Source organism: Lemur catta, chromosome 17 (assembly GCF_020740605.2).
Source record: "Lemur catta isolate mLemCat1 chromosome 17, mLemCat1.pri, whole genome shotgun sequence".
Lineage (NCBI taxonomy): Eukaryota > Metazoa > Chordata > Mammalia > Primates > Lemuridae > Lemur > Lemur catta.
This window is the reverse complement of record NC_059144.1, coordinates 44589143-44603073: the sequence shown is the minus strand read 5'-3', so window position 1 is coordinate 44603073 and position 13931 is coordinate 44589143. Positions and strand designations below refer to the sequence as shown.

Below are 13931 nucleotides of genomic sequence, written 5' to 3'. Positions count from 1 at the left end.
CCACACATGTGAAAACCCTTTGGATAATAAGTCCCATTTCTAAAAATTTATTCACCTATAGGCTCATCAGTGGGTGTGATGAGGGGTGGTCTGTAGCACTGTTTGTAACAGAGAAAATAAATGCAATTACCTTAATGCTTCATGAAAGAGCTACAGCTTGGATTCAAATGCAGGCTCTGCCACATATAGCTGTGTGAGTTGGTCAAAAACTTAATCCTTAGTATCTGTTTCATGATCTGTAAAATGGGTGTAAAAACAACACCTACTTCTTGAACATATTTAATAATAGATAAAATAAGGAAGTAAGGAAAAAAATGAAGGCTAAATAAAAAATAAGCAAATCAGGTATAAGATATATCCAAGCAGTGGAATCCTATCCAATTACTGAAAAGCATCATATATTGCTAAATAAAAACTCCATGGCTCAGAAAAACATATAATTATATATTGCTCACATACATGCACATACAAACATGCACTCAAACACACACAAAACTGCTTACATATAGACTATTCTGGAAGAAATTATTCACAGTGTTTACATGTGGAAAAGGGAACTAGATGATTCCTGGGGATGAGGATGAAAGGATAACTTATTGTTCAATGCATAAACTTTGTACCCTTGAATTTTGTACCAAGTATATATTATCTATTCCAAAAAACATCAACTAAAATTTAATTTTAAGGGAGTAAACCCAAACTGTCAGTATTAATTGCTATATTCCCTGATGATAAATTTGCAGATTACATACCAACAGCAACTATGAGAAATCCTAAAACATTCTACCACTCAGAATAGAATCTACAACAAAATCAGGTGGGACATAGGCACAGTTTTCTATTTGTCTTCTTACATCTGAATATCCCAATCCAACATTCTGACCTGAAGCAAAGCCATTCATCCACTCAATTAACAAATATTCGGCATTTACTATGGGCTAAGAGTGGTGGTTATAGCAGTGAACAAAATAGTCAAAGTCTAGAACTTACAGGTCTCATAGAACTTACATCCTAGGGGAAGAAGATATAACAACATCAACAACGAGATATATATATATATATATATATATATATAGAGAGAGAGAGAGAGAGAGAGAGAGAGAGAGAGAGAGAGAGAGAGAAGTAAAATAAATGGTGCAAAATTAATAAAATTAATTTTTTAAAATTCTGTGCATAGACAAATTAGGTTCTAGAAGGATGTGAGAGGGCAACTTTAAATGTGGTGACCAAGGCAAGTGGTTTTGAGGCAGGAATCTGATACCGAGGGAGAGCCAGTAGGGAGGAAATCAGAGGTCAGAATAGCCAGTTAATGGAGAAGACAAGACAGACACAATCCAACTAAGACCTCTCCAAGGGACAACCCCCGTGGGTAATGTTCCTACGTTGCTATCAAACCTCACTTCACACTACAATTCACATCTGAATTAACAGATGTTGAAGACCAGGTTAGTTTCATGACAATGTCTAGATTTGAGGCCACTGTTGATGGAATATAATCCAGGCTCAAAAAGTGGCTTTTGTGCAGATTAGTCAAAATCTCTGCATATTGGTAAGCAGAAACCTGGAAACTGAGGAATTGTTGTTATGAAGAGTTGGTTTTGCTAAGCAATTCAAAGAAGTATGATTTCTTAAAGATTTTGAAACTAAATTTCTATTCTTGAATTAAAGTATGGTGTTAAGATTTAAAACAATTTATTTTAATTGTTCTCCTAAACATTGAAACATATTAAGTAAAAGCTTTGAACTCAATACTAGTGTTTTAATTTAATTTGAGTTAGGTCATTCGTAAGACACACTAGTTTCTCTTTCTATTAAAGATTAAAGTATTCATTGCATATCTGAATGAAGGGAAGACAAAATAGGAGCTTGAGCAAGTTTCAGGTAAGGCTGTACATTTTGGGGGGTGAGAGGTAATATATACACGGTGACATCAGAGGGAAGTTTTGTTAAGAGGATGATATTGGGTACATGGGAGTTTTTTCCATAAAGCCCAATTTTTAAGGTATTTATATAAAATAAAGCCATATGGTAGTAAAGAAATTTGAGAAAACCTACTTTAAAAAATAAGTACAACAGTCCTGCACCTCCCAAACTTCAGCCTTGCCCAGGCTGCCCTCTGGATTTGTGCTGTTCCACCCACCTCCGCAAGTGTTGCCACTGCTTGGTAACACCTGCACTCCAAGGTCAACCATCTAAGTTACTTTACTTTCTAAAAGAAATAAGCTTATTTAAAGTGGAAGCACACATTCTTATCTTAAATGGAAAGCCAGTATCACTTGAAAGTAAATATAAAATGCATTACAATATAAAGTGAATACAGTGAAATATGACACCGTTACCCTGAAGACACTGCACCCAAGGAGGGTTTTCTCTCTATTAAAAGGCTGAGTAGCCATGAACCCTCTTAACTATGTTGAACAGCAAGGAACACTTTTTCTCATTTCATGATCCAATGTTGTTGATTGCCCTAAAATTATCTCTCCAGACATATAATTCTCACATTTGGGCAACACTGCCAGAATTAACAGGCAAAAATGTTGTGGGCAACCCTTTAATTAAAGGTCTTTCATTTTGGCTAATATACTTTACTCTATATTTTCTAAGATAGTATTTCATTAGTGGCTCCTAAATAAACCCAGTAATATAAACATAAGTCACTGAAGTCAACAGCAAGAGGAGGGTAGACTGGGCTGTGTATTTAATTACCAAAGATATGAGTCTTCTGCTGGGATATGAGTGAAGTCATTTCTACCAGTGCATAGCTCTTACCGACAATGAACAATAAATATCATTTCAACTTCTTACCAATAAAAAATAAAAATCAATATTGTGAGTCACTGAGTTCTCCTATGAGTTGGGAAGAGGATTAAGAGTCTGTCTGACAGACTTATCTTTTGTGAGAAGTCTATAATTATCCTTATTTTTTTATATGAGGAAGCTAAACAATAAGTAGTCTTCCCCAAGGCTACAGAACTAAGAAGTGGACAAACTGAGACCAAACTAAAGTGTGAACCCCAAACAAAAAAAGACTAATGTATCAATTCAATTTTATACATATTTAAAATGAAACAGTATCTCAGCAAGATTTCTCGTAGTTACAGACAACACTATTCTAAAATTGACACGGAAAGGCAAAGGAACTAGAATAGCCAAAGCAATTTTCAAAAGAAGAATAAACTCAGAGGAATGAGTCAACCCTATTTCAAGACTTATTGTATATTTACAAATATAGACATGTGTAGGCACATCATTGCACATACATAAGGCGTACAGAATAACAGAACAGAATAGAGGACCTAGGAGTAGAAACACATAAAAATGCTCAATGGAGAAAAGACAGCCTTTTCAACAAATGGTGCTGGAGTAATTGGACATCTATAGGCAAAAAAAGAACTTTGACCTAAAATGCAAACCTTATACAAAAAATTAACTCAAAATGGATGATGGACTTACATGTAAAATATAAACTATAAAACTTTTAGAAAAAAAGTTTTTAAAACTCTTCAAGATATTGGGCTGAACAAAGAGTTAGTACCAAAAGCATGATTCACAAAAGGAAAAAAGTAGGAAACTGAACTACATTAAAATTTTAAAAATTGATGTGGGAAATATCCTGTTAAGAGGACAAAAAAGATAAGCTATAGACTGAGAGAAAATATGTGCAAACCATGTATCTGAAAAGGATTTATATCTAGAATATATAAGGAACTGCCAAAACTCAACAGTTAAAAAATAAACAACCCAGGCATTTTACTGAAATGATATACAAACAGCAAACAACATAAAAAGATGCTCGCCATTGCCCACCCTGTAGGGAAAGCAAATTAAAGCCACAAAAAGATATCACTACACACCTGTCAGGATGGCTAAAGTAAAAAATTGTGATGACACCAAATGCTGGCAAGGATGTGGAAAAACTGGATCACTCAGACGTTGATGTGAATGTAAAACGGTACAACTGTTGTGAAGAAGTTTGGCAGTTTTGTAAAAAACTAAACATGCAACCACTATACCACCCAGAAATTGCACTCTTGGGCATTTACCCAGAGGAATGAAAACTTATATTCACACAAGATTCTGTACACAAATGTTTATGTCAGCTTTATCCATAATAGCCAAAAACTGGACACAACCCAGATGTCCTCCACAGGTGACTGTCTAAACAAACTATGGTACATCCATACCATGGGCCACCACTCAGCAATAAAAAAGAACAAACTGATACACACAACAACCTGAATGAATCTCCAGGTAATTGTCTTAAGGTCTTTTTAATTTTTTAAACCAATTGCACAAGGTTTCATACTATGTGTTTCCATATAGGTAACATTCCTGAAATGACAAAATGACAGAAATGGAAAACAGGTTAGTGGTTGTCAGGGGTTTGGGGCTATGGGACTGAGAGCAGGAGGGGCAATTATTTAAGAACACAAGGAAGGATCCTTGTGGGGAGGGAATGTTCTGTATCTTGACTATGTTGATGTCAGCATCCTGGTTTTGATATTGTCGCATAAATTTGAAAGATGTTACTATTGAGGAAAACTGGGTAGAGGGCATGGGATATCTTTCTGTATTATTTCATACAACTGTATGTGAACCTACAAGTATATAAAAATGAAAAAAATTAATTTAAAAAATGAGACGGTGGTTCTTAACCTTTTGGAAAGTATAAAGGATGGCAAGTGGGTAGTTCTGGGGCAGGGAGGTTGAGACCCCTGAAAGAATCTTGTACAAGCTACAAACCATCATCTCGGCAAAGTCACCTACATCCTATCCCCAGAGCCTGGGTAACAACTCTACCCAAGAACACAGTACACATAGCTAACTTTTATGTTCTCTGGCATCCAGGGCATAATCAGAAGCTGAGAATACTAGTAAGATAAGGACAGCCCCTGAACTGCTTTGCAAAAATCAGCTTCCAAATGCCCAAAATTTAGCTATTTGCATTCTAGAAAGAAGCTATTTTAATTTCAACATTCGCATATATATCATGGTATTTCTAAGCTCACAATTTTATTTTTAATTTCACAGGAAAAGGGGGCTGCAGGAGGGAGGCATCATAATCTCTTCCTGGCTTAGGATTGCCAAAGGTTTTATTTCCAACATACTAGGATCAAATTCCTAGAGTAAGAGGAAAATCAAATTTGCCCTTCCTCATTTCACCAAAAAAAAGGGGGGGGCAGTGGAGGGATAGGGAGATATCTGCAGGTATCTTTTCACTTCAATATTTGACCTGTTGCTCAGACTAGTTCACCTTTAACTACAGTGAATACATTAATCTCCTGCTAACAAGTGCAAAATTAGACTGTCAACTACTTGAGGATGGTGATGATATCTGCCTTATTTAAGGTGGCGTATATTAAGCTTAACACTAGTAGGCACCCAAGAAATATTTGATGAATGATAAAATAAATAAAAGGAAATATATTCCAAATGAAAACTAAATTCTTAAAATACCAAAAATAACAATTCCCCCAAAATTACTAGGCTACTAAAAAATAAATATTTCTAATCTTCTAGTAAATATGATTATAAAAATAAATTGGCAGATGTGGAGGAAATCATCAATCACTAATTTGGTGTACATCTACATGCAAAGTCACTAAATTGGCCATTCTTTGCTGAAATCAATTTTGGGGATGATGATCTAAAATCTGACTTTATGCATAATTAATCATATCATCTGACATTGACAATCAGATGAAGATGTCTGGAATACCAGCTGGAAAGCCCTTCTGACATGGAAAACATGTGATTCCAGTGGAGCAGAAATATCACGGCATCTTCACTGACGCATGTGTAGATGCAGTCTATCTGGTCCTAAATTTCATTACTAGAAAAGTGACCCTAAAGCCTCTTTTTCTTGAGGAAGAAAAACAGTACTTCATGAATTAAGCTTACCAAAAGGTTGCATATGTTTGTACACGCCTGTGTGTGTGCACATGTGTACATGTACTCATGTAACAATAGTGTATGAAATATCTATTTCTATGATTTTAATATTAAAATTATGACTTTTTCATGGTGCCATAAAATGCATAGATTCCTGAATATCTAAATCTAAAAACCCTAAATGAAATGTTAAAGTCTTTCTGGCATACTAGGTCAGGTGAAACTGGAAAATGAAAAGGTTAGGAAATATTTTTTTCTAAAATCTGGCCATTAACTGCTTTATTATTAAATCTATTCTCTGCTACCAAAAAACGTCTCCTGAATTAACAGAAATACCTCCTAGTCCAGTGAGTTCATTCAAACTGGGGTTACACAGATATATACTTCTCCTTACTCAATATCTTTGCCATTTGTGCAAGGATCATGAAAAGTCTTATAAAGGTGGACATTCCTCCTACACTTAGCATCAATGCCAAGCAATATTTGTGCTTGTACATTATTTCATGGATATTAAGTTTGTTTTTCTAACTAAACAGCAAGTTCTTGGAGTACAAGAGCAACTGCAGTAGAAGTAGTGAAAATAACACCCAGTTAAGTGTCCTCATCCTATAACTGCGCTAGGAGGAGTGAGAGCAGTAATAAACATTAATTGGGTTTTTACTGTGTCAAGCACTGTGTTAAGCCCTTTCCAATGATCCATCTATTAGGTGAGTATTAAGAGTGTCTACATTTTTACGGAAGACTGAGGCCTATAAATATTAAACGACTCACCAGAAGTCACATAACCAGACATTGATTTGAGATTTTAATGCAGTCTCTTGTCAGAGCCTGTGCTCTTAAACCACTACACAGTGAGGGAGTCATTCATCCTTTCATTCATTCATTCAACAAGTCTTCATCAAGTGCCCAGTCTGTGCCCGGCACTGTGCTGGGCACCAGGGTGCAGCTATGACCAAAGGAGAGAGAGAAACCTCAGCCCTCATGGAGTCTCACGTGCCCTTTGGGCATAGAGGCAATAAACAAATAAGTAAAACATCCAGACCAATATGCGAGGGGTGATATATCTAAGGAGAAAAAAAGGGACGGGGTAAAGGGAAGGGGGAGGGAAATAAAATAGGGTGGTCTGAAAGGCCTTGCTGAGAAGGCGGCATTTGAGGAAAGAGGTGGGTGAGCAAGCCAGAGGAGATAGCTGGGGAAACAGCATTCCTAGCAGAGGAGCTGAAAGAGGAAAGCTTCCAAGTCAGAGGGCCTCGTGGCCATCATAAGGCTTTTACTCTGCAGCATACGGAAAGCCATTGGTGGTTTCAGCAGCCAGGAAACATGATCTGTCTTACATTTCCAAAGCAACACCATGGCTGCTGTATGGAGAACGATGGAAGGGAAGCAAGGGTGCAGGCAGAGAGACAAATGAGGAAGTCACTGCAATATTCCAGGGAGGAGATGAGTGGAGCTCAGGCCAGGGTGGTAGCAGCGGACTGTGTGAGAGGTAGTTGGAGCCTAGATATATGTCAAGGATAGAGCACACAGGATCTCCTGACGGATTCACTGTGAGGGTGACAGATGAGGGGAGAAGAGAGAAATAACGCCAAAGTTCGTCTGCTTGCTTGCTTAATTGATTTTTACCTGGGCAACCAAAATTTGGGGACCTCTGGTGCCTGAGATGGAGAAGACTACAGGGGAAGTAGGCGTGGTTGAAACAATCAAAGGTTTGGATGCATTAAGTTTGAGACATCTATCAGACATCCAAGCGGAGATGTGGGGTAGACAGGAGAATATGTCAGAGTGGAGTTCTGAGAAGAGGTCCCAGCTGATAAGTCCTTGGTAGATGAAAGCACAGAAATGGTAGATAAAGGCAAGTAACTGAGGGGTTGCATGTAGATAAAGAAAACAGGTCTCAGTTTCAGCTCTGAAGCTTGTATTACGCATAAGTCTTGGCAATTATTGTCTGGAAAATCTCTCCTTTGCAAGTAAAGAAACTACATAAGAACCGTCATATGATGCCATCAAAGTCACACATGCAGCAGGTTAATCATGTGCAAATCGCCTGATTTGCCACTTGCCTAAGAAGAAATTTTTAGTGCATTTTGTGAACTAGTCAGATAATTATAGACAGCTGCTCCCCTCCCACCCCAGCCCCCCAAATAGTAACATCAACATTCCTGAACAAATACTGTACCCAGGGCACAGCCTGTGACCTCCACGAACCAATGGAGATTGAGCTGGAGAATGCAGATGTGAAGACAGTGAAACTTTTGAGTTAAATGATTTGAATTTCATTAAGCGTTTTGATGTTCAAAGAAAACAATATGGTTACACATATTTGATTGCTTAATCACTTAAACTGTTTAGGAATTCAACTAAAGATGGTCACTTTTCTGTAATCCATTTGAATGGGAATGTTCTTAGGATGTTTCCTGTCCCAATTTCAGCTACTTGGGAGATCCCATTTCTTAAAACAAAAAAAAAATAAGAATGTTTTCTGCTCTATGAAAAAAGTTATATATATATATTTATACCAATATTATATAATATATGCAGGTGTCTATGTATGTTTTATTTATATGTGTATATATGCACACACACACATACATATAAAATTTATAAAAGCTTCATCCAATAAAAAAATCTAGAGCTGCATAAGCATTCATGCCTTTGGATTCTTCTAGATAGAAAGATAAGGAAATTGATAATCCCTGTATCCTTCTACCAATCCTAACTCATCTTTGATTATATTAAAGAAAATAATACAATTAGGATCAATGCTCTACACTTCCATTGCATTTTCACAAACATCTTATTTAATGCTCCCCAAAACATCATTAAATAGTGTTCATTGTACAGACCAGAAAAAAGAGCCCAAGAAAGGTCAGTGGTCATAGGGCTAACAAGTGAGAGAAGCAGAATTTGTTCCCTTCTCTTTTTCCAAACCTGAGGGAGCATTCCTTGGCATGACAGCTGCTTACCATGAAATGTTGTTTTTGTATTTAATTATAAACCCTCCCAAACATGGTTATAATCCACAAACACTTGTCTGGATTCCATTAATAAAACCACTGTCGGATTAGTTCCTAAAGAGGGTTATGAATCACGAGCTCATGCATTCACTATACAATTCGATGCATATTTTAACATGCACTTACTGAGAGCCTACTCTGTGCCAGACACAACGTCCCACCTCTCCTCGAGACTTGCCCATGTTCTTAGAATATACACGGTGCATGCTGTTCTAGGCTATATGCAGCCTAGATTCATACTACTCACATTCCTTACTTTGGACAGAAATTCCATATGCCATTTTCCTAAAGCATCTTTCACCATTACTTGAACCCTCCATTAAAACTTTAGTTTACACTGTGTTCTGAAAACTATGTAATCAGCCTTCTCTGTAAATTATATCATAAAACTATTTTTAAAAAATCAACGGGTGATAAAAACCAAAGCTAACAAATAAGACCAGATTTATTTGATCATATTTTTGTCCTTTTCTCTCCATGAGTAATAGCCATAATTCAATGGATATTCTAAAATCTATCTGAGTGTTAACACAAACAAAATGACTACATCTTGAGAAAGTATATTGCTCACTGGCATCCAAAATACTGTAAAATATGAAACAAATGCAAACTAAACTACATTTCCATTCCTTTGGCTTCAAATATCTGTCCTTAAATGCTGGCACACACACAGGGACTATATTATGTCAATTGTAATAATATAAAAAAAAAATCTCCATTACCACAAACTGGAGAGTGATGGTAACCAGTCTTTCAAATAAATTACCATGTGTCACAATTTGGCATAAACTCTGATCCTTATGAATAATTCATATTTTGTGCATTAATAATGCATGCTTTCTTCCTATTGGAATGCTCTCTAACTCACAATGGATGCCTCTTACCAATTCCCTCAATTGACATGATGGGGTAAATCTAAACTAGAATGGTGTTTTTAATGTTCCCTTTAAAATTACAGTACTTGACCAGCCTATAAGCTTATCCAAAATATAAAGTTTTGGCTGGGTATGGTGGCTCATGCCTATACTCCTAGCACTCTGGGAGGCTGAAGCGGGAGGATCCTCTTGAGGTCGGGAGTTCCAGACCAGCCTGAGCAACAGTGAGACCCCATCTCTACCAAAAATAGAAAATATTAGCCAGGCGTGGTGGTGCTCACTTGTAATCCCAGCTACCTGGGAGCCTGAGGCAGAAGAATCACTTGAGTTGGAGGCTGCAGTGAGCTATGATGACGCCACTGCTCTCTAGCCTGGGGGGACAGAGCTGGACTCAGTCTCAAAAAATAAATAAATAATGTTCCTATGATTTTTTTGTCCTTTACATGAGAGTTACTCATTTAAGTTCTCCAACAATGATTGTTCTTGCTGAGAGAACATTTGCATAGCAGAAAAGAAAACCAAGGAAACTTTGGCAGGGCTGATAGATATGGTTAGTTCTGTTACATTTCTCCCTAATTATACATTTATATATTCACAATATCACAGGACATAATTGCTAAAACATGGTAACCAGCAGGAAGAAAGGAAGAAGAAAGAAAGAAAGAGAAAGAAAGTCAGAAAGAGAGAGAGAGAGCGGGAGGGAGGGAGGAAGAGAGGAAGGAAGGAAGGAGGGAAGGGGGAAAGAAGGAAAGAAAGAAACCAAAACGAATCAGGCAAAGGTTTTATAATAATTACAGATGTTTCCCCCCACCAGGCTTTCCTCCCTGGCTCAGTTCACTACTGTGAAATTTCTCTTCAATTTTCAGTAGAAGTATCGGCCACATAAAAAATAGTCTAAACACCACTTTAGAGAAAGATGCCTAGTATCATGTATCTGTAGAGGAAGACATTCAATTTATCACTCACCCTCACCAGGGCCATTCCACATCATTACTGAGATTATTATTTCAGGAAATACTAAAGAATACTTTCCTCCCCCACCCCCACCCCCAGCTCACCCCCTATCTCTGGCCCAAACGCACAGGATTAACTCAAACAGCAACAAAATTTGACACAAGGCAAAGAGAAATGAGGAGCCCAGTTTGAAATTAAAAAAAAAAAAATCATTCCAGGATCTGCCCCCTCCCTCAAGAATTCCTTCACCATCCCTGGGACCCAAAGAGAGGAGGGTGGTTTTTCTCTTGCGGGCTCCCTGGCGAAGAGCCAAGAGAGACAGGGGCACACGACAGGGAGTTTTAAGAAAGGAGCCCGCCTGTGTCAGTATCTGTCCTCAGGTACCCTCAGGTTCATTCATTCCTGCTCTGAGTGCCTACTCAGTGAGCACTTGCTCTACGCCAGGTATTATGCTCCACGCTCAGTAATCCTCCAGTGGGTCTCCAATGTGTATTCCGGCAACAGAAATCCACCACCCAGGTTTAGGACGAGACAAAATTCAGATTGGGGCATCTCCCCGAAGTCGGCCCGGGCCAGAGGCCAGCCCGCAGCGCCCTTGCCAGCACCTGGGACAGAGGTGGGTCACTGTCCGGGACCGCGAGTCCGAAGAGACCTTTCGCTCGGCAAAAATCTCTCCCTGGGGTCAGAGGGTCACTGCCCTCGTTCACACCGAGAACGTGTGTCCTATTCTTCAGCCAGCCGATGCGTCCCCTGGAAAAGTTAAGTTGGCGGCGAATGGGAAGCGAGGGGCCCGGGGCCACCCGGCGGGCTCTGCGCCCCCGCCCGGCTCCGGCCCGGACTCCCATGGCTACCGAGAAATATTTATTTCTAGTAGATGGGCTCCGGCGGCTACCGCAGCCGCACACGCGGCCACCATCGGAAAGCCAAGTCATCCGAGAGATAAAGATAGATCCATGACATACCTAGACGCCGGCCTCGCGGCGACCGCCGCGGGAGATGCGGGATCGGCGGAGAAAGCCGCGCGCACCCGGGGCATCTCCCGCGCCCTCCAGGGATGCTGGCTGCGGATAAAGACAGCGAGCTGGCGAACGGTAGAGAGGAAAGGATCGCTACTCACCCCGAGGCGCCTGCTCCGGATCCTCACGTAGCCTTGCTTCACTATGTCATTAAAATTGGAAGCCATCCCAGGCAGCCGGTGACCCCCCTTACCCAAGGCGCGCGCACCCTAAGTGGCTTTGGGGAGGGTCGAGGGCAGGCAGGGTCAAGAGAAGGAGTCGGGGGAGAAAGTTGGAGAGGTGACGCTGCTTCGGCTGTGGCTCGGGGAGGCTTCAGAAGGCGCACATCACTTTCCCCGTCCCCCGAACCCCGAAAGTGGGCGGCCGGCTCGCAGCCACTTTGGGGGAGCGCGGACAGCGCGGCGCGGGGAGGCGAGGCTGGAGCGCCGGCGTCAGCTGACTCCGCAGCGGGCCCGCCAGGAGGAGGAGCGCGCCTGCCAAGGGATCCAGCCCTGCCTCTTCCCGGGGCCGGGGAGGAGGAGGAAGAGGAGGAGGAGGAGGGAGGAGGAGGAAGAGGTGGGGGGGGCGAGGGGAGGAGCCGCGCAGGTCCCAGCGCCGGGCTGTGGCCACCCGCGAGCAGCCGCACTCAGAGCGCTCCCACCCACGGCCTGGTCCCCCGCCCACCTTCCGCGACCGCCGCCCCCCGCGATCCGCGCCCCGCCCGCCCCCGCGCCGCGCCTACAGCCTGTCTGCTGGCTCCCCGGGGCTCATTTTAGCAGGAGAGGAAATTTCACTTTTCTCCAGCCGCCGCCCACCCCTCTCCCTTCTGCCCTGGTCCTTCCCCGAGAAGGGCTGATTGTGCGTGTGTGTGGTGTCTGGGGAGGTGGTGTTGCCGCGTTTGCCTTGACCTTGGCCTGAGCGGAGAGGGACATTGCCATGGCTCAAGCTAAGAGCTTCCTTGGGTTTCCTTGGCATTGGGGACCTGGCCCTCTGTGGTATCAAGTGCCCTATTTCCTTGTTTGAACCTGTCTTTTTCCGCCCCCTGTAAGTTTCCCAGGGGCTAAGGCTTGGCGTCACTTTGTGTTTCCCCAAAGCCCGACCCGGAGTAGGAGCTCAGTAGATCCTCAGTGGTGGTCAAAATGGCCACGCAGATGCCAGGCACTGTTCTAAGCCCTTTGCATGGATTAACTCATTTAAACTCCCCTGCACTTTTTCAGGTAAGTGCCCCCTTAGGTAAATGCCAGGCCCGCATTTTAACCTCACTCTCATAACCATTATGGGATACTGCCTATAAAATAAGATTAAAAGGGGATCGGATTTCACACTCACCTGCCCCTGACTGCATTACCTTCCTGAAGCTTACTTGAGTTGATAATTGCTAACATTTATTGACCACCAGCTTGCTAGTAGGCATTGTGCTAATCTTGTTAAGGGAATGATGAGTTAGGTACTAGCTTCCACGTTTTACAGAGTGAAGCTCAGACTAGTTAGGCCCCTGGGACTCGCCCCAGGCCCTACAGCTGGCTGCTTTCAGAGCTGGGATAGGATGGAGGGAGGTGTGTGTGGTGCCCAGCTCTGCTTGGAAACACCTGGAAACACCCTCCCGTGCCTCTTCTGAAGAGCAGGTGTCTCGGAGAAGGCGGCTGCTAGTTAGTTTCCAAGGAAGACCTTTCTAATCGTTTGCACTATATACAAAGGCAAAGAGGATATCAGAAATTTGACAATTCTTGTTCACTGGAGGTGACCAAACAAAGGCTGGGTGATCTTTGGTCAGAGCTGCTGAGAAGAAGATTCATTTACTAGTGGATCTTTGACCTGATGATATCTGAAGATCTTTCAACTCTAAGATTTTATCAATCTTCTGAGAACATTAGCTTTCAGTCACCTTGGCTTCATGGGTGCTAGTTAAAGAAGAGAATCCCTTAAGAATGTGTCATGGGAGAACTGAGACTAAATTGGGACAATCAAAAAGCAAATATTTTGGCAGGGAGAAGTCTTTTTGCTATAGAGTAAGCCATCTGTTCTGTCTTCATGTTGTCATTCTATGGAAAATGATACTTTAATTTTAAATTTCTCACCAAAAGAGAATGAAATGGTAAAATCATTTTGAGAGCTCTTTCTGAAGGGTTAGAACAACAACAAAAAAATGCTGTCCATGGTTGCCATGAAATAGAGGTGTTCATGGAAGGCATTTGTTTAAC

At 41.2% G+C, this 13931-nt stretch overlaps 1 protein-coding gene across 3 annotated transcripts in view; it reads right to left on the bottom strand.

The window, feature by feature from the left end:
- The window catches only part of DOK5 (docking protein 5), a 138232-nt gene extending 125955 nt beyond the window's left edge, over positions 1-12277 (bottom strand). For 2 of the 3 annotated variants that reach the window (XM_045528398.1, XM_045528399.1), the window contains exon 1: positions 11853-12260. In XM_045528398.1, coding sequence (XP_045384354.1) covers positions 11853-11918 — 66 coding nt within the window. In that variant the 5' untranslated portion in view covers positions 11919-12260. Of the gene's footprint in view, positions 1-11852 lie in introns of all 3 variants that reach the window. The other variant, XM_045528397.1, reaches the window with a different exon arrangement.
- Positions 12278-13931: the final 1654 nt, after the last annotated feature.